Source organism: Grammomys surdaster, unplaced genomic scaffold (assembly GCF_004785775.1).
Source record: "Grammomys surdaster isolate TR1022 unplaced genomic scaffold, NIH_TR_1.0 165, whole genome shotgun sequence".
In the NCBI taxonomy this organism is placed as follows: Eukaryota; Metazoa; Chordata; class Mammalia; order Rodentia; family Muridae; genus Grammomys; species Grammomys surdaster.
Window position 1 is genome coordinate 3,299,788 of NW_021604613.1, and position 26,433 is coordinate 3,326,220.

General features: G+C 42.8%; 1 protein-coding gene and 1 pseudogene across 4 annotated transcripts in view; both read left to right on the forward strand.

The window, feature by feature from the left end:
- Nucleotides 1–26,433, forward strand: part of Myo1b (myosin IB) — a 162,133-nt gene that overhangs the window by 24,338 nt on the left and 111,362 nt on the right. For 3 of the 4 annotated variants that reach the window (XM_028765685.1, XM_028765686.1, XM_028765687.1), the window contains exons 1-3: nt 6,669–6,686; nt 6,771–6,914; nt 23,767–23,882. In XM_028765685.1, the coding sequence (XP_028621518.1) occupies nt 6,780–6,914; nt 23,767–23,882 (251 nt within the window). In that variant the 5' untranslated portion in view covers nt 6,669–6,686; nt 6,771–6,779. Of the gene's footprint in view, nt 1–6,668; nt 6,687–6,770; nt 6,915–23,766; nt 23,883–26,433 lie in introns of those variants that run through there. The other variant, XM_028765684.1, reaches the window with a different exon arrangement.
- On the forward strand, nt 24,589–25,069 carry LOC114619758 (annotated as a pseudogene).

Below are 26,433 nucleotides of genomic sequence, written 5' to 3' on the forward strand. Positions count from 1 at the left end.
ATTTTTGGTGCTATTTTAAAAGGTTGAGGAAGAAAATTCCAGTTCTCAGTGCTTGGTTCCTGTTAGGTTGTGAACCTCGAGGTAGAGCTTTTGGTCTCTCTTGCCTTTGCTTGTTTTGGGGATTTGATGAGAGTTATTTTGTTCATGACATTTTGTCATATTGGCCCAGTTTTCTAACTTAAATGTGTTTTGCATGCCATTCTCAAAAAGCATTAATGGCTTCATTTGGAGCCACGTGCTTGATTTTATTTCCTGTCCTATTGTTGGTATTGTGATTTTTGGAGAAATCAAGTGGCTAGAAGCTCTAATCATTCTTCTGCCTCCTAGTTGTGGCCAAACTTATACAGTGGCAGCCGTGAGATTGCCCACTGTCCTATGACTAGGATGTTAATAGTCTTTTGCATCTCTGTCTGCTGTTTGTATTTTATTGAGTTCCTACGATGTACATGGGGCAGTGCCATGGACTTGGAGAAAAACCCAATAATAAGACATGATTCTTACATTGAAGTGCTGATTTTGTAGAAAAGGTATGGCCAGCAAACAGGACCATTGATTGTACCTGTAGGTTAATGAGTGGAAGCAGAGTCAGTTAAAGCCACCAGTACTGTTAGGAAGCCCTCCTGCAGCTTCTGGGGCTGGAGCATGCGTCTAAAGATGCTACAATGGCATCGATACAGTTGCTATACAATACAATTCTAAAGATGCTGTGATGTTTTAAATGTCCTTCTCTTTCGGTTAGCCAGCAGAAGATAACTTTTCAGTGTTTTCCTATGTATAAGTTGTTTTTGAATTGCTGTAGAGGCTGTTTCAGATTTAAAATACTATGACTTAATATTCTTGTTACTCATTGAGGTGTCAGCTCCAATTTGTTCATGCTCTTTCAAATGCAGAAGTGTTTCCGCTTAAAGTGTTCATTGTTGCTGGCCTGTGGTACTCTGAGAACTTCAGTGCATTGTGGGGGCAATAAGATATCTTTTATTTCTGTGTATCCTTTATTTCTTGTTAACTGTTAACTATTGATTATTAATTTGGAATAGCTTTCTGTATTATTGTTTTGATATTGAATGGTGGAGTGCTCATGTACTTCCCATTTTTTTTGTCCCCATCTATGTATGTGGCTGTCAGCCAGAGGGATGGCTGTCTCAGTATCTGTAATATTCATAGTTACGGAGAGTCGCGTGGTAGGTAGCTTGTAACGTAAGGTGAGTGATGGGGTAGACTAGTTTGTTGAATTGTTAGGTTACAGTGCTACTAAGATGCTTTAGGATATTTTATCCTACATTCTCGTTTTGATTTTGAAGATAGTTTGAAATGATGCTTTTAATATTTCTAACTGTGTTTTTTTGCTATATAGGATTCCAATAAACAAGCTGGTAACATTGAAATAAGCAGTAGTCATTTTAGAAGTACTTGAGAGCAGGTAGGGGAGAGAGTAGCTGCCTTATATATCTGGGGAGTGGCTCACATAGCCATGGGGTCATCTGGTACTGGGTAGTTACTGGGCTGGTTGCTGGCTCAATTACCCTTCGATTCAGGGGCCCTGCTTCCTGTGGCCCCCAGAATGTCCCCCAGTCATTGTGTTTTATAGATGGCCTCAAGTTAGGGAGGAAGATTAGATTTCACAAAGTAATAAAATCTATCAGCAGTCTGGTACTATGCACTAGGTGCACTCAGTTTTATGTTAGCTACAGATTTGGTTGAATGATAGACAGATTGAGAACTGCAGAGAGTCCACAGATTAACAAGGATACAGTGGGCAGGAAGCAAGAACAGGCCAGAACTGAGCAGCAAGAGCTGTGCTGCCGAAGGGGCCGCATGGTCTACACATTGCTGTGTGTGATGATGAGTGCGGTCCTGGTCCTGACCATCCGTACTCCAGGGGGGTTAGGTGGATGTGCACAAGCTGTGCTCCCACCTCCTGCTTGTGCTAGGATTGGGAGGATGCAGATCTGCCAGAAACTGGCATTAACTCCCTACAAAAGTCATTGTAGCTGGGAACTCCCTAAATGGTAGATCAAGGACAAGTAGGACCGAGTGACCAATGGTGCCGGCAAGACCCATGTCTACTGTGGAGATCAGCTGGCCTCACACCAACACTTTATTTGTTTTGGATCAGGTTTGTTTGTTGTTTGAGATGGAGTCTTGCTATGTAGTCAGTCTATACATTGTCCTGCCCTAACCTAACAAGAGCAGGAACTGCCTGACTTCACATACACCTTTCTCATCATACCTACATGTAGGAAAATACAATGCTCCAGACAAAAATGTATCTCTTCACTGCGTGGCTAAAAAATGTGACGACCCATTGGTGTCTGAGAAGATCTCTTTTGTTATTTGACTTACATGGGGAAGCACTGGGTAGGAGACTTTGTGAGGCTTCCATCCTTAAGCAGTTCTTGTGAGTTAGAGGTCTCGAGGGCTGGTTGTTGGTAAGGGTCAAGCAATCATAAATCACCATCAGCCAGAATTTTGCACTATTATTCCTTAAAGATGGAACTGTTTTAAAGGTTGACTTGTTTCTATGGACTAGTAATGCACACTGAAAATACCACCAAGCCTCAGGAAACTAACTAACCTGGGAATTTGCCTCTTGGCCTTACTTCTTGCCCTGCAGAGAGCTGTCAGTCTTGGTTGATGGTTGGTTGAGGATTATTAAGAACTGGAAGCAACATTGTGGTGGTAAGTCCTGGATTCTACCTCTTTGCAGTGGGAGGGCTTATTTAACACCTTTTCAGGCACTGGAAGCCAAATGATTGTCGTTGTCTGGGCTGTGGCAGGCACAGTGACCATTCTGAGTAGAAATTCTTCCCTTGTCGGCCTTTCAGACAGGCCATGTTCATGAACAAATGACTCTGGTATTCTGAGTTTCCTGTATTCAGATCCTCTAATGTTACAGGTATGAGGTTCGCCGCTGGTGGTTCCAGTCATAGCTGTCAAATCTTGTAGGTCTTAGATGTGCAGTTCCTGTGTCACCCGCCTCATTCTCCATGCCTTAGCTAGGTCAAGCCTTTGCTTCTGACGTTCCACTTTCTGGCACCCGTTTCTTTGGTTCAGCGAAGGTGCCTTCTGGTGCAAATAGTTAAGAGGGCCAAGGGGGTTCACATCATGGAAACCTTGAGGAATGATGTGTCAGGGAACTTAAGTGCAATTTGATCCAGAGATTTTTGATGTCGCTAGAATTCCTTCACTAATAATTTTCAGTAATTTTCCTGCCTTGCCTCCTCCATGTGCGGTTTTCCCCGGGACTAGCCTGTTTGGCGTGAGCAGGGCTGGTTGAGTCATCCCAAGTGTCCTGTCCACAAGCTGGCCTACCAGAGGTAGACAGACCTGCGATGCTGATACTCCGGCTAGCATCAGATTCAGAGTCAGCCTTGAGTCAGCTATAGCGACTAGGAGATGGTGGGCTAGTGTTGTGTTGGTTGATTTAATGTATATATGATATGTATGTGCTAATACCTGGAGTTGAGGGCACAGCAATACAGACTCCTTTGAGAGCTTTTGGGAATGGGAACTACATATGGATGTGTACGTGCGGAGGCACACACAGAAACACACACCGTACCCCTTTTTGTTTGATATTCACACACATGTTTGTATATCACACAGCCCTACATACACCACTGTTTTCCTGTAGAAAATCATGGAACTTTTGATATTTTAAGGGAACATTCTGTTAGCAAATGCTTCTGAAATTTGTTTTCATGGCTAATCATAACTCTGTCAGAGAAGAAAAAGATTCATTTTTGCTTGGTAGAACAAATATGCCAGATATTTGTATTAAGATCTCAACTTATGCTAGAGGTAATGGCTCTACTATGCTTAAGGCAGAATGTGGATGCAGTTCATTTGTAGGAAGGTATGGAAGTGTTCCCACTACATTTAGTGTGCTCTCTTTTTACCTCTAATGATGGGAACCGTCATGACATCTTGCCCCCAAAACCTCGATGCTAAAAAGACAAACTTGTCTTGTAACGAAATGAATTTTATATCGACTTTGCAGTTTGGTTTGTTTTATTGGTATAATATATTTTGCAAAGATTGTATTTTCAGTTCTTAACCAGTTTTCCTGAATTGATTGGTACCTGCGTACGATTATGAAGTTAGGATGGAATGTCAAAGCTGACTGGCTGCACACTTCTTTGAAAACTGTGGTTGTAGAGACGGTCAAGCAGGCTTAGTTCCTCACAGGCTGGCTGCTTAGTTACCATCACCTGAGCCAGCAGGCGTTGGCTTCCCAGCTGCTTCTAGAAATAGACTCTATTCAGAAATCCACCCAGGGCAGAGTTCCCATTCAGCCACTTCATTCCTTTAAGTTGTTGGTTTAAAGTGGTGGTTAGTTTTGCAACCCCTTTCAAGCCAACTCCTCCCCTAAGCCCTATGTTCTCTCCCATCACCTGCCAAATTAGGTGTAATGTATTTACAGACCCAGAATGGTTTTGGCACTATATGTGTCTAAGAACTTGAAATTTGATTTAAATGTTAATTTATTGTGACAGAGTTGGGCACTCCCAGTCCTTCAGTGGTCGTTGGGTTTTATTGGTGCCTGGGACTAGTTATTCTAGGTGTGGTTGCCCTGAAACTAAATCATATATTAGTAAATAAATAAAAAAAATGAAAAGATCTTTTCTTTTGAGTGTTAAATACTTACTTGATTCAAATGTATTGGAGAAAATCACCGTTCTTTCATAGTCCCTTTTTGGCTTTCCAAGGCCTTTTTGTTTGTCTGTTTGTTGTTTTGTTTTGTTTTGTTTTTAAAAGCAGAGTCAGAAATAACAGACATATTTGTGGATATATATTGATTGCTAGTAATTAATAACAATGAATTACTTAGTTACTAGGCCTTCCTGTTTCTCTTTATAACTTCAAGAAGATGGGTTTTCTCTTGCCTCTGAGGGACTTCTTGGCTATTTACACCAGAAGATGAGGATTTACTTAAGTTGCTAAGATTTAAACAAGCAGATCTTCCTATGGTCTAATGTGAAGCGGGCACTCCATATGGAAAAAAATCAAGTGGACTTTGCACTTAGTGCCAGGGGCTTGCATACATATATTTATTATAATAATCACAAGTATTGTGGTTATTAATTAGTACCTTGATGTCAATTTAAGCTCGACTTCTGCCCTGGAGACACTTTTTTGGAACTGGACAGTAAGTGCATCTGGCAATGGAAAAGCTAACAAGGCATGCGTTACCAGACATGATGCATTACCTAAGAGACACGCCACACCCTTTACTCGCTTAAGATATTTGAAGGGACTCTGGTCCTCTTGGCAGCACAGAGGTTGGGAACTCTGTTGCTTTAACATTCCTCTGTGGGCTGTAGGTAGCATCCTACATACATGGTGTAGAGTGCCACTGTTATAAGGTGCCTTAGTTTCCGATTGGGTAGCCTTTCCCACTGAGCCGAAGGAAAGGTAGTCTCTGGATCTAGTCATTGTGGGCTAAACTTTTTTTGCTGTTAGGTTGGCTAGTCGAGATGAAAATTGAGGATACAGTTATTACTCTTGGCGTGTTGCATTGGTTAGGCAGCCTCTGTTTACCAGCGGGTTGTACTCTTTGTAAGTTAGCTTCCGGGACCTGGGATGAAACTTCTTCCTGTAGCTACAATATTCAAATAACAATGGGATTCTTTTGTTTGTTTGTTTTTGAGACAGGATTTTACTGTGTAGCTCTGGCTGTGCTAGAATTCACTATGTAGACCACACTGGTCTCAAAGTCACAGAGATAAGCTTGCCTCTGCCTCCTAAGTGCTTCATTCAAAGGCATGTGCCACTATGCCAGGAATGCTATGGGATTCTTTAACACCACATACAAAGGATTTATAAGTATTCACAACAAGTTGAGCATCAAGTTTTCTTCTCACTTAAAAAAAAAAAACAAATATTTATTTACTTTTGCGTATGTCTGGGTGACATGGTGAGCGTGTGCTACCGTGTAGTGTGCAGATCAGATGACGACTGCTGAGTACCTCTTTTCTCCTTAGGTCCTGGGAATTGAACTCAGATTGTCAGACTTGGTGGCAAATGCCTTTACGCACTGAGCCATCTTACTGCCTCAATTTCCTCATACAAATTTTAAAATCAATATATTTTTGGGTGGGTGTGTGCCTGCCATGGTATGTGTGCACAGGAGTCAGATGAGAAATTACAGGAGTTGCTTCTCTCCTTCCATCTTGTGGGTTCTGGGGATTGAGCTCAGGTCAGTAGGCTTAGTGGCCAGTCCTTTACCACTCAACCATCTCACCAGCCCAGGATAGCTCATATTAATATGGAGCTAGCCATATCTCTAGTGGCGTTATTGGGAGGATTAAGTTCATTACTGAACACACAGTTCTTTGGTATGGTAGCAGTAAGTGTTACTGGCATCATTTAAAAATGCAGTTTCTTGGGGGGAAATGCACTGTAAATTAATCTTGTCTTGTCATCTTAGAGGAAGCTGGTTCATAGAAGGCTCAGTCTGACATTGCTATGCAAGGGCTGGTGGCTGAGGTGATTTTGGAAAGGGATTCTGCTGTAGTTTACCAGTTTTTGGTTGGTGATAGAGATGATATAGGGCAGCAGTGACTTTGGTTTCCAGTTGGCATTTTCTGTAGATGGACTTTGCCTGGGAGGATGGATGGGTAATGGGTTTGTTTTGGCAGCAGGTTGGCATCATGGCAACTTCAGCTATTTGGATTGCTGGGCAGGTGGGGAGTCATTTCTCCGGTTATACAAAGAACTCATCTGAAAGAGTTTTGCTCATAGAACTGACTCCTTCTTCTCTCTTCCAGCTGGAAACCATGGCCAAAATGGAGGTGAAATCCTCACTTCTGGACAACATGATTGGTGTTGGAGATATGGTTCTTTTAGAGCCTCTCAATGAGGAGACGTTCATCGACAACCTGAAGAAGCGCTTTGATCACAACGAGATATATGTGAGTGCGTGGAGGCTTTTTTGCCTCACACTTGCTTTCTTTGCTCTTTGTTCCTAAGTGTTCAGACAGTTTTGAGCATTTATTGGATTGGCATAGGCACAGCACTGCTGATTCCAGTGAGTATTTCCCAACCAGTTTAAACAGCAGCTGTACGCAAGGTATTGCACATGGGTTGAGGTCATGATAACACAAGGGTGGTGTTTCAGTTCTTCCCTCTGAGGACATCAGTTCAGACAGAGTGTTGAGATCCATTGGTATCTTGGATGCCTTCAGAGGATTAGAACACTGATCTCTCAGAAGCTATTCACCAAAACAGAGCTTTCTGGTACTTTCCTGATACTTGTCTATAGAAGGACTGCAGTAGATTGCTGGATTAGCATGTTCCCTGGAGATGGGCATCATTATGGTTGCTGTTAGTATAATGGCATACATGAAACGGCAGAATGTAAACACATCCAACACATACATAGTAGACAAATGTATGTTTTCAAGATTCCTGAAAAGGGACTTTGCAGTGTTACTGTGTTAAGCTCTCCAAATATATTTTAAACATGAGCTAAAAAATAAATTTATCTTCAGCCCTTGCATGTGTGGACATAAAGGTGTGCTGTGAATTCAACCAGTGAAATGGGGTATTGATCTTCAATGCTAGGGGCTGAGAAGCAAACAGAACCTCAGTTGGACAGTGGTAGTGTGAATAGATTTTTGCCTTGCTTCTGTGCTCTTTGCTTTTTTAAAAAAATGTGCTTCTATGCCTCAGAATGGGCTGTATTATTGGGATGGGCAACATTTTTCTTTATTGGTATGGGGAGGAATTAGAATTAGAAGGAGAGACCTAAAGGTGAGAACTAGCAAAGCTTTGACTTTTATAGAACAAACTAAAATTTATATGAACAATTGTAAGCTTTATTTGTTTATTTATTTTGGTCACATAAAGCTTTCTGTTCTATGAAGTCAACTCTCCTAGTCCGTTGGGCCCTCTGTAATGAATAATATCTTGTAGCTGACATAAGTTTATTTCTTGTAATCTAGAAAGCCCAGGAGGAAAGGACTAGCAGATTCTGAGAGGAGGGCCTACCTCCTGGCTGATGGATACAGATGCTGCTCCCAGGACGAAAGGGGAAGCCCAGTAGGGCCTATATCACTAAGTACATTCTTGTGGATTCAGCGCAGTGACCTGTTCACCTCCCAGAGGCTCCCCATCCAAACCACAGAAACACTTAAACCACAGCACTCGGGGCAGCTCAAGGGCAGCAGCTCTCACTAATTAACTTTTTTGCGAAATAAGTCATCATCTGGAAGTTTCATAGTAAAGGGAGACTTGTAACTCCTGCTTTTAGGATATCTCTTTGATAACTGATTGCTAAACTGGAAATAATAACAGTTCAGAGTTTTCTTAAGATGGCGATCCAAACGGAAAGGGCATTGAATGCTACTGTGGAGCAGGGGGATGGCCTTGTTTGGCGTGGCGTTACCTCCCCTCCTGGTGTAGCAGGATTGCCTTCAGGTGGGAAAGCCTGGCCATGCTGCAGCTTTAATTGAAAGTATGGTCTGATATCAGATGAAAGATGGTCTGATATCAAATGAAAGATGGCCTTTCAACATTGGTCTCTGAGACTCAGACAGGAAGAATCAATTATATCCTAACTAATGGTGCCGATCATTTTTCTTTTTGGCTCTAAGCAACACAATTCACTTCTAGATGAATTGAAAATAGGAGAGAAGGGCATTCTGTGAATTTGAATACCTGATTTGTTGTGGCCACTAAAAATAAAACAGTTTCCCTTGTAACAAAGTGGATCTAGCAGACAAAATGTCTGGGTTTCAGCTCTACATAATTTTATTTTCTAAACTATTTCTGGAATGCCCTTTCAGGCTTTATGACAGAAGTGGAAAATTGACTTTAGCTTGTAGATGTTGACATCAGTCGTTTTCCATGATACTCAATGGCTGCTCTTCTGTGAGCTGTGCGCTCTCCCGTCTATGCTTTTAAACACGTCCTGTTAGATGACAATGGTGTCTGTATTTCCAGTGATAAAAGGCAGGTTCTAGGATAATGCAGATAGCGTGATCCTTCTCCCTAAGGTAGGAGTACATTTACGAGTGTGTCTGACTATGCTACATTGATGCTCACATAGAAGAAGGCTTCTTAACTGAGTACAGTGAGGGAGAATTACTGTTCCATCTCTGCTTTGTAAGTTAAGCATATATTGCTTTTGCAATTAAAAAAAAAATGCAAGAACTGCATGGTAGATATGGTTATCATGGTTCCCAGCTGAAAACACCATGCACCTACTGTAGGATACCTATTTTATGGCTTTTATTTTGATTATATTCTTGCGTTTCTTTTCTTCATGGATTTACTGTAAAATTGTTTGGCCTGGAGATTTAGCCTAAGTTTAAAATGTCCGCAGCAGCATCAGCATCATCCTAGTGTGTGTGTGTGTGTTTCCAATTCTCTCTCAGAAGATTCTGTTGAAATCTGTTGTGTCCACCTGTAACTTTGTTCCTCAGACAACCACCTGGGATGAGCCATCCTGTAAGCACGTTAAATTTGTACTGACAATGCCGGCAGTGACCAGAAAGTTGGCCTAGACTTGTAAGCTCTTGTGTCATCACCGTGTGAGCAATTTCCTGTGTGATCCAGCCATAGATTGGGGAACTCTGTTTTCCATCCTGCTGTCCATCTCCCTTTTAAGCCCCCTCCCTCCCAAAAAAAAAAGATAAGGGGGAGTGTCTGTTCTCACAGAGCTGTCCTGAGAGTTACTTTGCTCAGAGCTGTCCTGAGAGGTACTTTGCTCTGGATGTGATTTGATCTAGCATAGTAGAAGACCCTCAGAGTCTCTGGGTCTTCAGCCAGCTGACTCTGGTGTGTGAGGGGGATGGATACCCAGGCAAATACAGGTCAACAACTAGGGAGAGTGAAAGAGAGATGGATGCTGAGAAAGAGGATGGATGTAACTGAGTGGCCATGTTGATGTTGCTGCCATATAGAAGCTGTGCTCCCCAGGAGGACATGAGTCATGACTATTAGGCTGCCTGTGCACCCAAAGGCATGCTTCCCAGCCTTTTTTGCTTCGAACTTCTGATGCCAGAAGAGGGTGAATAGATTTTTCAGAGGGTCTGGAGCAGAATTAAGTCTAATGATACAGCGAGGTTTCACCAGCTCCTTGCATCCAAAATAGTGTAAAGCTTTATTTATTGTTGCATACCAAGTGAGTTTATTTTGATGTAACTCCTTGCAACCTTCTGAGTAAAATGCAGTCCCGAGAATATCTTCTGAACGGGGTTGACACATTGTTTAAATAGTAACATGCTGGCTCATGTCTGTGGCTCCAGGAGCCACAAACTGGTTTGCGACAGGTTCAGCTGTCCTTCCAAGCCAGGGCTTTGGGCTTGTTTGGTGGGAGATAGGGGAAGATCAAGTGGTGGGAGAGAAAGGGAACAATTGGACTGGTGGGTTAGAAGCATGCAGGGTCAGAGGCTGTTTGCTGTTATTCCTCGCTCTTGGCAGAATGTAGTTCAAGCTGGGACCAGCTGCAGGCTGTGCCTTTTAGTCTCAGAGACTCAGTGTGGGGTCAGTGGCTGGGAAATACTAGTTGTGACATTCCCAAGCTCTTCTGTTCTAAGTTCTTTCTGCCCTTTGTCAGCCCTTCCGGTCCCTCCACCCCCACCCTCGGGCAAGCTTGCAGCCAGGCAGGTCTCCTGTGGGCTTTGTTGTGATGGAGGAGGAGGCAGACCTGAAGTCTTATGATCTGTTTTTAGGGGGACTGGTCGGGACTGCGGTTCTGTCCAGGAACAGAAGAGCTGCAATTTAGGTAAGAACAGGGAGGACAGATATGGAAAGTAAAGAAGCAAGGTGCCTGTCTGCTGGCAGAAGTATTTGTGGTGCCCAGCAGTAAATTTAGTTTGTTTTCTGTCTGAATTGTCAGGTTGGAGATCATCTACATATAGAGGTCTGAATTAGCCCAGTTTCAAGATCGTATGTTAAACTAATTGCACTTGTAAAAGTGACAACCTGGGAAATCTAGTACAAACTGCCTTAAGTTTTAAACATTCTGGATGGAATGGGACCAGACACTTCTGTAACACTCAACTATAAAGTATTGGATATTTGGTTAGTTTTGAACATTGTAACAATTACACTGGTTCACATTTGTACACTTCTCACACACAGGGTAGTTCATACCATGTGGGTCTAACACGTTACACAGGGTAGTTTATGCCATGTGGGTCTAACACGTTACACAGGGTAGTTTATGCCATGTGGATCTAACACATGTTACACAGGGTAGTTTATACCATGTGGATCTAACACATGTTACACAGGGTAGTTCATACCATCTGGGTCTAACACGTGTTTCTAGAGATACTGTTTGCCATAAATGACATGTCTCTTTTTGTTATAAAACAACTTGAGTTTCTTGTCCTCTTATTGTTTGTGTACGTCAGGAGTTCTCACTATTTATGTGAGTGACTTAGCTGGGGGAATTTCCACCCTGTACTGAAACTTGGACCTTTTATTTGTTAGCAGAGCTCAGAGTTAACACTCAAAGTCTAGCTTAATGTTATTCTTACTACCTAGATGTCTTCCTCGTTTTTATAATTTCAGTTTCTTCTTAAAAGACTTTACATCTTTTTCTTATACAAAAGCGATACGTTTTTGAAAAACATCCAGGCAGCTTAGGCACATGTAACGTGGAAATGTGGTTTTCTTGTATTAGATTTCAGAGGTAATACTGATTACTGCACTGTTTCAAAGTCTTCCAGGTGCTCATTTAAAGAAGGATTTTTTTTTTTTTTTTTTTTGGTTCTAGAATTGGAAATAAGCTCTCTTTCCTCAGACATCTCAGACCCATCGAGGTTTGTGTGGGACAAGGTTAATCTTCAATGCCATTTCTACTTCTGCCTACACCAAGTAGAGAAGGGAGGGTAGAGCCCACCCAGACCTGTTCTTGTGAAATGCCTAGACTGCAGTGTGTGGGGGTGGCTGGCTCTTGGGGGAAGCAAATTGTTTGTGCGGTTGGGAGTTTGAATGCCAACACAACATCGAAGCCTAGATATGATAGAGCCAGGAACTTCAGTCGTGACGTTAGAGGAATGTTGTGTCTCGGACGCTTTAGGGAGACAGTCAGTTTTGATAACAGTGTATCAGTTTTTAACCTGTCCACACTTTCATAAAACCATGGTAACTAGAAAATCTTTAACCTTGCTGATGGACGGTTTTCTGTTATCTGCCAATCTTAGTTATTTCAGGTTGCAGGTTCTATATTGTTCTTGCAATATTTGTATAATATTATACATATTTATAATCATTTAACTCAAGTATTCTGGTTGATTTGTAGTTAGATTTGGAGGACATGAACATATCAGAAAAGACCTCTGTTAGAAGCAGGTTGATGGCGGGCACCCTGGAGCTGAGCCCTGACCGGAGGTCTGGCTCTGCCACTTTTGTCTATGAGACCTGGGAAAAGTCCATGAATGCTATGAACACTTCAGGCCCTTTATGTTCATTTAGTTCTTAGAGAGTCTTGTGTGCTGTAACATTTTCCTTTTACATATGACAAAACATTCTTAGCAGGCTCAGTGTCTGTTCCATTCTCAAACCGTGGGTATAAAATGGAGCCGTAATTTATATCCAGGAAATCCAATGCTGGAGGTCATGTAGGAATGATAGTTCTGTTGACATTACATGAATATCAAATGACCTTACTAATATGGAGGCCTGTTTAGTTTTAAGTAGTTGTATATAAAATAGAAATTTGCATAGGCTTTGAGATAAGGCAGTTTCCAAGTGACGTAGCTGAATAATGGGTTTGATAATCAGTGTTCTTGCCATGTATTGACAGAGCACTCAGTGGTACAGTGACATGAACTTATCAGACATCAGATAGGTACATCGGGTTCTCAAGCCACAGGTTATCATGCCATGGTCCTTATAAATCAAAGCAGAGAAAGACATCAACCAAGAAGATAGCCACGTTACCTCCTCCCCCCTCAAAACCAAACCAAACCAAGCCAAGCATAGAACATCTCTAGGAAAAAGTGTTGTTCATCATACTGTGTGGACTGCAGGTGATTGGCAGCCCCCCATGGTCCTTCTCCCTTATGAACACAAGGTAGAAGAAGGCATTTGACGTAGCCACATGGGGCCGGTTCAGTTACACACAAATCTCCTTTATCTACAGAGCAGATGAATTTTAATGACAATTTTAATTCTTAGTCACTCACAACCATCTGAACCATTGTCTGAGACTGACTTCTTTCAGCTATGAAATGGGTATTTTGAGAATTATCTCACTGAGTTCCTGCACGGATGACTGACACATAGTAGGAATAGGATATATTGTAGGTGTGGGACTGTATTTGGGGCTGGGAGGCCAAGAATGACTTCTCTTTAATGATTTAGAATGTGTTATTTTTTAAAATTAGATTTCCATTTTCTTTTGCTGTAACTGAATACTGTATTGTTTTTATTTGTTGTTTTGTTTTAGTTTTTTGACTAAGATGTATTTGACACATGTTTCTGGTGGCTGGTGGTCCAGACAGCATGGCACTATTGGCCTGGTGAGGGTTTCTGACTGTTTCACAGCATAGTGGAGACACAGAAAAGGGAAGGTCTGTATGCGGATGCCAGTGATCAGTTGGTGAGACAGAAGGCCCAGGGACTCTGGGGCTAGGTTGTACTTTTTATAACCCTCTCCATGAAGTTGCATCCTGTGAGAACTACATGAATCTCTTCTGAGAGTGGTGCCCCACCCTTAAAGGTTCCCCCAACCTGACCACATTTGAGGTCAAGTTTCCAGCATTCGGATTTGGGGTGGGGGGAGACACACCCCAGCCAAGTAAGCCTCTTTTTCTTCTTTCCAGCCTCTGTCTTCCACTTTTCTCTTGCTTTTGTGTCTTCCTTGTGGAGACTGACTTGCACTGTGTTCCTGCACATAATACTGTTTTCAGGACTTGTGGCAAAAAGAGAACCTAACCACCCAGGGCCACAGGAACCCTAGTGATGGACTTTATTGGATCTGGAGAACGGTATATATTTGGAAGATCCCGCCTCCTTTCAGAATCTGTCTCGGCGATGATATGGCAGTAGGGTGTTGTCCTGCTCTAATTAAAGGCAGCCTGAGCGGATATTTTTAGCTGGTATTTAAATGTGGCATGGGACTCATATATAGTTCTTTAATTTATAGTCTGAAATGACTGACAGCCCAGGAATGGGAGATTATGATGTGATGGTAGGCTAGACCAGCAGGCCTGGATGTCATCTGCAGTCACAGTCTGCAGGCCTCTTAGTTTATTTGTGGACATCTCCTCTGAGGCCGATGACTTAAGGCACTAGATAAAACAGTGAACTGAGAAATACTGGAAAAATAAGAACACCAAGCAGGATGTGGTGTGCAGTGTTCAGAGGGATCATGAGGGCGTCGAGGAAGCAGGCTTCGCCGAGCCTTTGAAGCTGACTCGCTGTGGTGAGAGAAAAGAAGGAACAGTTTAGGAGAAGCAAGTATGGGCGGCGCGCTGGGCACATAACCAGTTCCTCGTGTCCTGATTTTCCTTTAGCATTGTGATAGGTGCAGGTGGGGCTGTGTGTGTACCGGTGTGTGTGCACCAGTTCACAGCTGCCTTAGCATCAAGAAGTTACTGTCTCACTACTGTGAAACCTTGGGGACATTTTTTTTCTCCAGTTAATTCATTTCTAAAAAGAGGGCATTATTAGTGATATTGTGTGTGTGTGTGTGTGTAGTACCTCATGCATATAAACAATATATATATAGTACATTGTATATGTTATATACATACATACATGCATATATTTATATACACATACACGTATGTATCAGAAATATGTTTCTGAGAGTAGGGCTGTCGGATGCATACATTAGATCACATTTTTGTTGTGCCAGAAAGGTATTGAAATCTGTCCTTGAGCTCACATTTATAATTGTGACATATCATTTTGCACAATTTTGAATGATGTAAAGAACAATCAAAGCACTTGGTAGATCATACTCTGTCTCCTAATAAAACCCCAAAGACAAAGTACCTCTTCAAGAGAATAGAGGGAAATCTTACAGATGTCCACTTCATAGCACTGTGGTAGATAATAATTGTGTCCTGTGATCAAATTCCCAGGGTCTAAGGCCTGAAAAAGGATCCCTCAGGATGAAGTGAATGCTTCTTGTTTCTGAGGATTCCAAGGAGTGGTTTTGTTTGTTTGTTTGTTTGTTTGTGCTGTCATCTTAATAATAGCTTCACTAGGCTTATTTCACATGCTCGCCTGGTAACTCAGCCATTTTCTGTTTACAAAGACCATTTTGAAAATTTTCATGACTCTGGCTTTATAGGACTACTGTGTGAAGTTTGCTGAAGCCCAGGGCTTGGAGTACTGACTTAGCTGTTATACAGTGGTCAGTAGTTTCCAGTGGAGCCATGTGCAGTTTATACTACCATAATAGGTACTGTGTATGGAATATTTGCTGTGGGCTTGGTGCTTTGATATGTAATCTCATGTAATCCTCAGATCTTCAACGGGGAATTAGTAGTCCCTCTGTATACAGGAGGAACCGGGTAGGGAGAAGCTAAAAATGTGCCTTGCTTTACACAAAACTCAAGATTTACAGGAAAATGTGAGCCGGCTTTATACAACACTCCAAATAGATTAAAGCATAACCGACGGGGTATGATGGAGAGCCCTGAGTGGAGAGCTCAATGGTGTGGGTCACATCTAAGCATGCTTGTCATCTGACCCTCTGCCACCCTGTGACTTGTGACTTCAGAACTGCTCTTGCACTGCCTGCCTGGAAACTCTAGAGACGATTCCTCCCTCCTCCCTTCCCCTGCTCTCCCCTTTTCTCTCCAAACTCCTCCTCCTTTCTCTCTTTCCCTGCCCTTCCTGCTAAGGATGTGATTCTAGGCTTAATTACTGGTTGGGTAGCTTGTCTGGAGGGAAGCCACACTATTTATTCCCTGTCTTCCAAAGGTGCTCCAATCTGAATAGTGTTTCTTTGCATGCTTGTGCTACAGCTCATTTACCTGTTTCCTGTCAGTGCCCCTTGGGTTACTTCCCTGTCTAGGCTATAGAGAGCAAGGCTGCTGTGAACCTGGATGTACAGATGTGTTTCAGTTCCCAGTAGTGCATGCTCTAGAAATAAGTTAGGAAACAACTAATCGAGTAACTGCCTCCTAAAACCAACCTCTCTAATGCCATTCCTTGCTCATGCTTTTCCAAAGTCAACTTCCTGTAGACCTACTGTGATCTCTGCTTTTCTTAGACATTCTTAGACCCTGTACAGGTCACAGGGACCTTTCTCCATCCAGACCTCAGACCACGAGAGCTCATTTGGACAGTTATGTAACATCCTTTCACCTACTTTAGTGACTAGATTAGTTAGCTTGGCTCCCCCCCACCGTCTTTGTTTATTTGTTTGTTTGTTTGTTTGTTTGCTGGGTACCCCTGGCTAGTCTTGAACTCCAGTTCTGTATATAGTTCAGGCTTGCCTTAAACTCATACTTGTCTCTCTGCCTTAGCCATGCTAAGGCTGGAATTTATTTAGGCTTGCACTATCAGATTATTTAGCTCTGGAACTTTGTTTTTCTGTGTAGAAGACTCATCTCAGCAATATTATGAAGGCCTCCGACTTATAGACTATTGCGGAATTTTATAATTCCCATAATGCTTTTTAAAAAATTGGCCTTTAGTAAATGTGTTGCTTATTTATTTAACAGCCAGTTCAATCAGTTTGGCTATGCAGTCCTGTGATGGGCCGCTCTTTTGAGTCCTGGCCCACCCTTGCCTTGAACCATTCCTGCTTCAGAGTTAAAAGTCTCATGTATGGAGACTTGGACTCAGGGGGCGTGGACATCTTCTCTAATGGGTTTTTGAAGACACTTTAGAGTAAATAGCACTTCAGCTACGTAACTGTTTCATCTGCTAACTGACACCTTTCTGATTTATTTTTGTTTTGATGTTAAAATGATTGTTATGATTAATTTTTTCTGATCAAAATGTTTTTCTTGTAACCTGAAGATTCCTTTTCTTTCTTCTTTTTGTTTGTTTCTGGTGGCATAAAGACTTCAGCATCCACAATCTGGATGGTTCAGTGGGAGGCTTCTGCCCAGCAGAGGGGTACCTCCGTGTACGAAGGCTGAAGATACCATCCAGAGCTCCTGGGCTTAGAGTTGCTGACTGTATAGTCTAGGGAGACAGCTGATTCCTGACTTCTCATCTGAATACGTTTCTACTGACGAATGTGACCATTTGTTACTGTACTCCTTTCTTGGTTCTTGTGACCATTAAGATAAGAATCTGTGACCACATCATGTGGGTTTACTGATAGCTAAGTAGAAAGTTACTGAAGTGCATATTACTTGCCATCGCTCTAAAGTACCTGTGTTGAGTTTTTAAGGATCGCCACGGTCATGCAAAAAATAATTAAAATTCTTAAGACAATGAAGGGGCTGGGTTAGTGGTGATAGGTACAGGGGCACAGCTCTGAGCTGCTTCTTGCAGCTACCTGAGGGATTCATTTCAGAGAACTCCACTTACACAAACCCAGGATTCTTGGCTTCATTCCAGAAGAGATTTTCAGGATAAGCTAGTATGTGTAGTGTTATGATTTAATTGTAGCAGGAGGGAGTACCTTGGTGGGCCCATGCTGAGGTGTCCTCCCTGAGGAATCGCCATGCAACACGCCTAGTATAAAGAATATTTACTATGGGGGAGGGGAGAACGGGGAACTGTGAAGGCTGGGAACAGAGCTATGAGGGCAGAGAAGTGGGGAGAGAGAAGGACAGAAGAGAGAAAGAGAGGAAGAGATGGAGCAAGGAAGAGGCCAGCTGGGAACACATAGGAACAAAGAGAGAAAGAAGGTGGAGAGAGAGAGGAGGGGGGAGGGGGGGAGAGAGAGAGGTAAAGAGATAGAGATAGAGATAGATAGATAGATAGATAGAGAGAGAGAGAGAGAGAGAGAGGGAGGGAGGGGGAGAGGGCCTGGTGGGCTGTGATTAAGCTGTTGCTAGGTAGCTGTTGAGCAGAGCCTAGCAGAATTGTTTGTAACAACATGTAGAGTTAGAATTTATTGAAAAACAGATTTTAAGCATAAGGATTAAGAGAAAGAGAGGTTCTCAACTAAGCTGGGTGAGAGTAGAGAGGCACCTACCTACTGGGGTTCAGCTGTGGTGAAAGTTTAGATGGTGGAGGGGATGCAGGACTGTAGGATAGCCTCACTGTAGACAAGTATTCTTGTTTGTGAGATTCCCAGAAAATATCAAGAGAGCAATAAGACAATTCCCAAAGCCATATTGTGTTTAGATCTTAAAACCTTCTATGTTGTCATTTTAACATAAAATATCCCTATAAAAGAGGAAATATATGGGGTTGGAGAGAAGGCCCAGTGGTTAAGAGTAATGGCTGCTCTTGCAGAGGACCCGGCACAATCTTCTGGCTTCTAAGGCACCAACACACATGTTGTGTATATACTCAGAGGTATACACACCATATACATAAAAATTTTAAACTATGAAAACATAAAGAAAAATCTTTATCTTGGCAGCTTTCTCAATAGCGATGGTTATTGTGTCAGAATTCTTGCTTTTCCACAGGCAGGAAGATTAAACCAGAGGGTTGCTCTACAGCAAAGCTACCCAAGCAGGAACTAAGACCTGAGTTCTTAGTGGGGTGGATGGAGATGGATGGAGAGAGGAAAGAAGGGGATGAGAGAGGAAGGGGGGGGGAGGAAGGAATCGTCTCTAGAGTTTCCAGGCAGGCAGTGCAAGAGCAGTTCTGAAGTCACAAGTCACAGGGTGGCAGAGGGTCAGATGACAAGCATGCTTAGATGTGACCCACACCATTGAGCTCTCCACTCAGGGCTCTCCATCATACCCCGTCGGTTATGCTTTAATCTATTTGGAGTGTTGTATAAAGCCGGCTCACATTTTCCTGTAAATCTTGAGTTTTGTGTAAAGCAAGGCACATTTTTAGCTTCTCCCTACCCGGTTCCTCCTGTATACAGAGGGACTACTAATTCCCCGTTGAAGATCTGAGGATTACATGAGATTACATATCAAAGCACCAAGCCCAAGTACATAAGCATTCTATAAACAGCATGTATCATGGTGATGTAAACTCTATGTAGTTATGTACTGACCACTGAATAACAGTAGTGTCAGAACTCCAACCCCTATACCTCAGATAAATTTATCTAAGCCTATAATGTTAATATTCTGTCATATAATGCCAGAGTTTACCTGGGATCTCTTTAAAAGCTGTGGCTGGGTGGGCCTCCCCAGGTCACTGAGATGGTCTCTGAGGACACAGCTTTTCGAGGACTCCTTTGTGCCCTAAGCTCTGATTCCGGGGACTCTTCCAGGCTCTGAACCAGAATCTGTAGAGGAAAGGCTGCTAGACTGACTGTCCTCCTCAAGAGAGATCAGTTTCCTGCAGTCACAAAAAGCACCCTCAGGTTGTGTGTGCTCTTTGCCAGCATCTGTTTGGAGGGCTAGAAGTTCTTAAGCCATGCAGCTGGAGATGGTTGTGACTTAGGAATGTTTGCAAATTCTTGATTTAATGTCTGCCCCAGAGAAGTGAAAGGGAAGCTGTTAACTGAGCGTGCCTTTTATCCAAAGGTCCAGCCTGCTCTTCTCTCTCTACTTTTTTTTTTTTTTTGCCTTGTTCCCTTTTCTGTCTTCTCTTTTCCTACACATGTCCTACATGTTGGAGGGTCACACACGCACTGACAGACAGGAGAGGAGCTTCTCAGTGCCTCGCGGATGGAGCATTGACATCGCTGAGTGCTGGTGCTGAGGTTGGGAGGATGGGGTGATGAGCAAGGCAGTGGCTCCTTGGCAATAAACTTCCTGTTTTTTGAGGGTCTGATGCAGTAACAAAATGCCAGGAGAAAGTTTAAGTCCAAGTGCTTGTTGATGTAGAGATGAACGGCATTTCCTGGCATATATGACGGGCAGCCTAAAACCAGAGTTGAATGTCAGCCCCACCCAGCCAACCAGCTGCTTCCAGAGCTGTCTTGTGTGTCTCCAAGGAAGAAGGATTGTGACTGAAGATTTCATTTTTCCTACTGCTACCAGAGGGATTTTTAAGTCTTTGCATATAGAGCCTTTAAGGAAGAGACTCATCAACAGCAATGACAGCAATCCTGGTAGAAGGCAAACCTCTGAGAAGTACAAGGCTAGAGGAGGCAGACGTGAAGTGGAATGGAAGTCACCAGCCGGCCAGGGGTGAGGTTATTCTAGAGACACATGTGAGCTTCCCTTTGACTGTCAAAACACTAGTCCCCAAGAAATTGAAATTTCTCCAGGAATCTCAAGCTGGGAGGAGAAGACCGCAGCTTGATTTCAAAAGGAGAAACTTGTCTCCAGGAAAGAGATTTCACACTACCCTAAGAACTTGTCAGACAACTCTGCGGGAGAGATAGAAGCTCAAACAATGATGTGGGCTGGGCTGCTCTCTGACTATCTTCTATTTAAACAGTACCCTCCTATTAAGACCCTAAAGAGGGACCGTGTGTGTGTGTGTGTGTGTGTGTGTGTGTGTGTGTGTGTGTGTGTGTGAGAGAGAGAGAGAGAGAGAGAGAGAGAGAACACTTATATGTGTTTGCAAGCATGCCTTCCTCACTGGACTTCTTTGTTCTTCCCATAAGTCTCCTTTTCCTGCTTTTCACTATTGCTTGTCTGTTTTATTGGTTTGTTGGGGCACAGGCTGGGATCCTGCTTAGTGGTAACATGGGGAATATGACTGCTTTAATGTCTGCTTAGATTACTGTCTCTTGTCCTGCTTGGCCCCTTCTCTGGAGATGCTGTTGTATCAGTTATTGAAGTGATGCAGGAAGCCATTTTCAGAAATTAATGGCTAATGACAATCTTCTGGCTCACAGCTCTCTGGAATAGCAATTCAGGCTGTCTTATTTTTGTGCATTTTGCTGTCCTCACCTGGTATTATTCCAATAGTTGAAGTATCTGGTGGCATCAGTAGGGGGGCAATGGTTTGGAATGGCTCATTCATAACACCTATAGCACAGGCTGTAGGGCGGGAGCATTGCTCCTCCACTTGTCTTCTCCATTGGCAGCTCAAGCTGATTCATGTCTCGAGCACAGGATAGTTGTACAGACAGGGGCACATCCCAGTCCACACATGGTTTTCAAAGCTCTGCCTGAGATGCGTTTGCTAATGTCTCCTCGATGAAACCATATATGTCTAGATTCACAGGCTGGGGAAATAAGGACTTCCCTTTGAAACACTCCCCTTGTTTCAAAGTGGATATTGATGGAACTACTACTGACAGAATCACATTGTGAAACAGGTCTCACAGGGAGGTTTATTAAAGTGAGGGAATAAGGGGTAAAAGGGCACAGGATGGGGGGTGGTGCCTCTGGTTGGAGTAAGGGAAGAAAGGAAGAGGGGAGGGAAAGCTGGCTTTTTATCAGAGCCATGGTGGACGTGCATGAGGACAATGACAGAGGAGACAATGGGAATGCTTGTGATGACTGTCTTTTCCTCAAGTCCCTTGGGGCTGACCATTAAGGTGCCCAATGGTCCCATTGTCGCCAGGTCCCTTGGGGCTGGCTGTGGAGGTGCCTGATTACTAACAGATGTTTATACAGGTAGAAGACATTTTTCTGGTTGTATTTGTAAGCAGCCCCCTCAGTAGGACAGGAAGCTGGAGAGAAGGACATTGTTTTGTGCGCTGACAACACTTGGACGGCAGGCTTAATAAAGTAGTGGCTACTGCATGTAGTGAACTTGGTATTTCATGTCATCACAAGAGTGATGGAGTGTATCACCCACCTTCCTAGTGATGTTGGAGCCTGTGTGAGCAGCCTTGGCGGGTCCTGTTCTGCATGGCAGTGACATAGCTGGGGGCAGAAGCACAGCTAATTCAGAATGCTCGAAAGCTACAAGTAAAAAGAAATTCTCTTGTCATTACTGGGAGTTTTTGATGTTGAAACTTCCACAGCAGCTTGTTCTCCTGCAGGAATCCCACAGCGGCAGAATTTTATCACAGCACAGCATTGTAAGGTTTGGTTTGAAAGAGCTGGCTCAGTTGAGAGCAGGTTTCTCTGCTGGCAACACATCTGTATACTTATTTTACTTTTATTTTACAAAAGGGGAAAGATGCATGTACTTTCGCTGCAAAGAAGGCTCGTCATCTATTCAATAAAAATTAAAGCTGTGTGACCAGTGGCCACATTTTCATTTCTGTGGTGTAACTCTAATTGTTAGAAGTTATTCTGTTTCCCATTTTGAATATCTCCACTCAGCTGTTCTGTAGAGCTCTGGTGTGAGGAACATTGAAAGCTTTGAGAAACTCTTGTCTGATTGGGACTAGGGAACCTGTAGTCATTCTTTCAGGCCAGGTTAATGGGGTCCTGATGACAGAATTGAGGAGCACACACTGTGTGGAGGTTCTCATATAGTGGCAGGTTTTCTGCCTTGGTTAGATCATACTCATATTGGTGGAACATACAGAAAACGGTTTGTTTTGTTTCCCGTGCTGGGAAAGGCTTTTAACATTAAACTTACTGTGACTCATATAAAGGCATTGCAGAACGTTCCTCCTGTTTCTTTGCCTTTTATTTTGGTTTACTATTCATCTTCATGGGTCTTAGTGGTGCCAGTGCTGGAGAACTTGTCCTAGAAATATTAACTGCTGATGGGCAACATTGGAAAAGTGAGGGTGCTGGGCTGGCCACACCTCTACTCTCATCTTTAGCAATGTTTTTCCTTTTTAAAACATTTCTTGTAAAGTTGCATTTTATTTATTTATTTGTGTGTGTGTGTGTGTGCATGTGTGTGCATGCATGCATGCAGAGGCATGTGAGGCACATGTGGAGGACAGAGGGCAACTCGTACTTGGTTCTCTTCTTCCATGATGTATGTGGGTCCCAAGGATGGAATTCAAGTCTCCATGTCAAATGCCTTTACTAGCTGGGCTATCTCACTGGTCCCCTTTTCAAAAATTTATATCATGTATATGGTTAGAATTTTTTTCTTCTGTCTTTATCATGTTGAAACTAAGGAAAACCAGAGCTCCGAAGATGACTTTACCAAGTAGCTATTGCCTGTGGCATTGTGGCATTGCACAAAATGGACTAAACCAGTCCTACTGGAGATGCCAGTGATAGAAGGTGGAAGTATAAAGGAAGAGAGTTCTAGTTTGCAGCTTGGAGTTAGTTAGCATCTGTGAAAACACAGCATTGATTCCTCAGGATGTACATTAAAATTTAACATTAAATGTAAATTCAACATTACATGTATGTTCAATTGGAAAGAGAATGTAAATTCTACTACCAAAGTGTATTAGATATAGTTTGTAATTCTTCTGTTTATTTCCGAGGGCTGTGGATCTAATGCTGTACTGCTTGTGGTCTTACTGCTAGTAGACGGCAGGCTGTAGAGGGGCGGTGCTCAAGCCCTAGGTATGGCGTGGGCGGGATAGTTGGACTGCTCATGGCTTTGAAGCAGACTGATACTGGTGAGTGGAGGCACTAGCTGTAAGCGGCTCCTGGGAAAGGGTGGCTTTTGCTTACAGTTACCAGTAGTTCTGAGATTTTGGCAAGTATGACAGGGCTTTGGCGAGCTCCGGTCCAGAGTCATAAAGTTATGCCAGGATTTATCTTGAAACATATTTTCATTCTACAGATTTGTGCTTTTTGTCTGTGAGAAGAGTGAACATGCACTCCTGGCCACCTGGGCTCAGAGAGGCACAGTGCCCTTCAATGTGTAAGACTGGTGGAGGACAAGGGTTGGTTTCACAAGGATGGAACTACATCACACTGATCTTAGAGATGGTCAGTTGTTAGCATAGTTATTTCTTTCCTTTTCTCTTTTTTGCAGACATATATTGGGAGTGTGGTTATATCTGTTAACCCCTACCGGTCCTTGCCCATTTATTCACCTGAGAAAGTGGAAGATTACAGAAATAGAAACTTCTATGAACTGAGCCCTCACATGTAAGTACGGCTTGCAAACTCTTAACTGTTCCTTTTGCTGCAGTGCATGATTGACAGATGTGTGCAGCTGCCTCCTCGAATAGCAGAAAAATGTTTTCTTTGTTTTCTCCCGGTTTTTAGATCATGGAAAAGAATGTAGAAGTTAATGCTGTAAAGACTGAGGCAAATACTGGTGTGTAAAGTATTTCTGATGCAGGGTCTGTGTGAGCAATGGCAGCAGCTGAGTTTTGTACATAAACCAGGAGTGCACCTTGTTTATGAGAGCCCGATGGCCAGGCGGTGGTGGTGGCACACGTTTTCATCCCAGCCCTCGGGAGACAGAGGCAGGGGCAAGACCAGATGATCTGCAAAACAAGTTCTAGGACAGCCAGAGCCACACAGGGAAACACTATCTCTAAACACCAAACCAAAACAACCAACCAAAAAAACCAAGAGTCTATCTAACGTTTTCATTGTATTTTAGGGCTAAGAAAGATCTCAAGTATTGAGTTATACTAGTATTTGGCTTTTGTTTTCTACTCTGAATGACTAAAGTAACCTTATAAAAGTTGTCTTATGTTTGATGGATCAGTATCGACTTGGATTACTAGATTTTAAATTACACTTATAAAAAAGTCTAAGAAAACTCACTTCTCCTCTGCTAGCTGGGACTTGGGTGAAGGTAATTTTGCTCGGTGCTAGTTTTTGAGGCTTCTGCTCAACTGCCATGGAGGAGCCATCAGAGGAAGTCGACTAAGTTAAGGACCCAGAAACTTCTCAGATGAAAGATGAAGAGGACTCATCCTGTGATTCAGAAGTCCTAGAACCAGAAACACTGGTAAAGGTCATGAAAAAGCTAACCTTGAAGCCTGGTGCCAAGGGGCCAGCACTTCTGTCACCTGGTTGAGAGCAAACCTGTGGAGAACAAAAGTGAAAAAATCCGGAGGGAAGTTCAGAGCGCCTTTCCCAAGAGAAGGGTTCGCACATTGTTGTCAGTGCTGCAGCATCCTATAGCAAGGAAGAAGAGGGTGGCTTGGATTGAGCAGAGACAAAAAAGGCTTGAGGGCAATGAGTACAAAGGGAAGAATGAGGCATTCAGATGTCTCTGCACTTTCTGCCATTATCAAGGATGGGATCCTTCTGAGAATGCTAAAATCGGGAAGAACTAGGACAGTTTAAATTGTACACTGTCCTTCCTGTTAATGCCACACAGCAGATGCGAAAGCTGTTTCTTGTTTGTTTTTTAAGATTAACATTTCCTGGTTCTGGAGAATCTCCTAACTTGTTAGCCTTTAAATTATATAGGATGTGTGACGTTTTGGATGATGTGTGCATGACTTAAATTGACCCAAAGAATGAGAAAATGAGTCAAAACATTCTGAAAACTTTAGAAGTCCGATGCTGAGAGATAATGTAAATAGAATTTGGAGTAGTTTGGTTTTAGAAGGTCATTGGAGTAAGTCTTTGGCTGCTCTAGTTTGGAGAAGTTTGTAATAAAGGCAATTTTGTTATCTTGAAAAAAAAAAGGTCTAAGAAAGGAAGAAAGAAAGAAAGAAAGAAAGAAAGAAAGAAAGAAAGAAAGAAAGAAAGAAAGGAAGGAAGGAAGGAAGGAAGGAAGGAAGGAAGGAGGAAAGAAAGAAATTATAAGGCAAGTTCACCAGAGTCTTAAGCAACAAAACTTTTTATCACGCTAGTTACGCTCTGCTTGTTTATACTCAAAAGAAATCTGTTCACCCCTTAAGTTCTTGTGTCCACTGGTGAGTTAAAAGACAGAGAAAGATCCTGTTTGGGCCAAGTGGTGCAATGAGCAGAGAGCCTCAGGCTTCTCTGGTTTTGCCTGAGCAGAGACATTTCCTGCCCCTCCTCCGTGGGTGTGTGTATTCCTCTGGGATTCTTACTGTTTCCAGTTGCATTAAGTAACTCATGGTGATTTGCAAAGAGGGTGATTTGTTAGATGTGGTAGAATATTTGTATGGGATAAAATGTCGCATGTAGATTTAAGATATCTGGGAGCTGTTGCTGGATGCTGGCCCAGGACTGATGTATACAAAGGTGTCTTGAGAAGTGTCAAGGGCTCTGCGAAGCTGTGCCGTGATTTCTGCTATTATTACTGTTAGCTTTTATCAAAACACCCTGATCCTCTCACCAAAAATGTATGCTTTGTTGAAAACAACCTCAGCGCATCATGAGATGCATATATATGAACATGTGTGTTCAGTGCTCGCTGTGAGCAGAAATGCTGATGTGGAAATAGTTTAGAAAATGTCTTGGCTGAGGAAAGATTAATTTGTCATTGGGATGTTTGATGGTGGCAGTGGTGGTGGTATGGCTTTTGAGAGTGGCTAAGCTACAGTCGTGTGGTTCAGCTGTTCAGTAGTATCTCCAATCAGAGCTGATTTGGGTGATTGAGAAGTTAATGATGTCTAAAGACACTTGATTGTTGCACTCGTAGGTAAGAGGGTGCTGCTGGTTAGATGACAGGGATGCTACTGTATGATCCACCCAGTAGTGGCACACAGCAGTCCACAGCTCACAGGGACAGTGTGCTGGACCCAAGACGCTCAGTAATAAA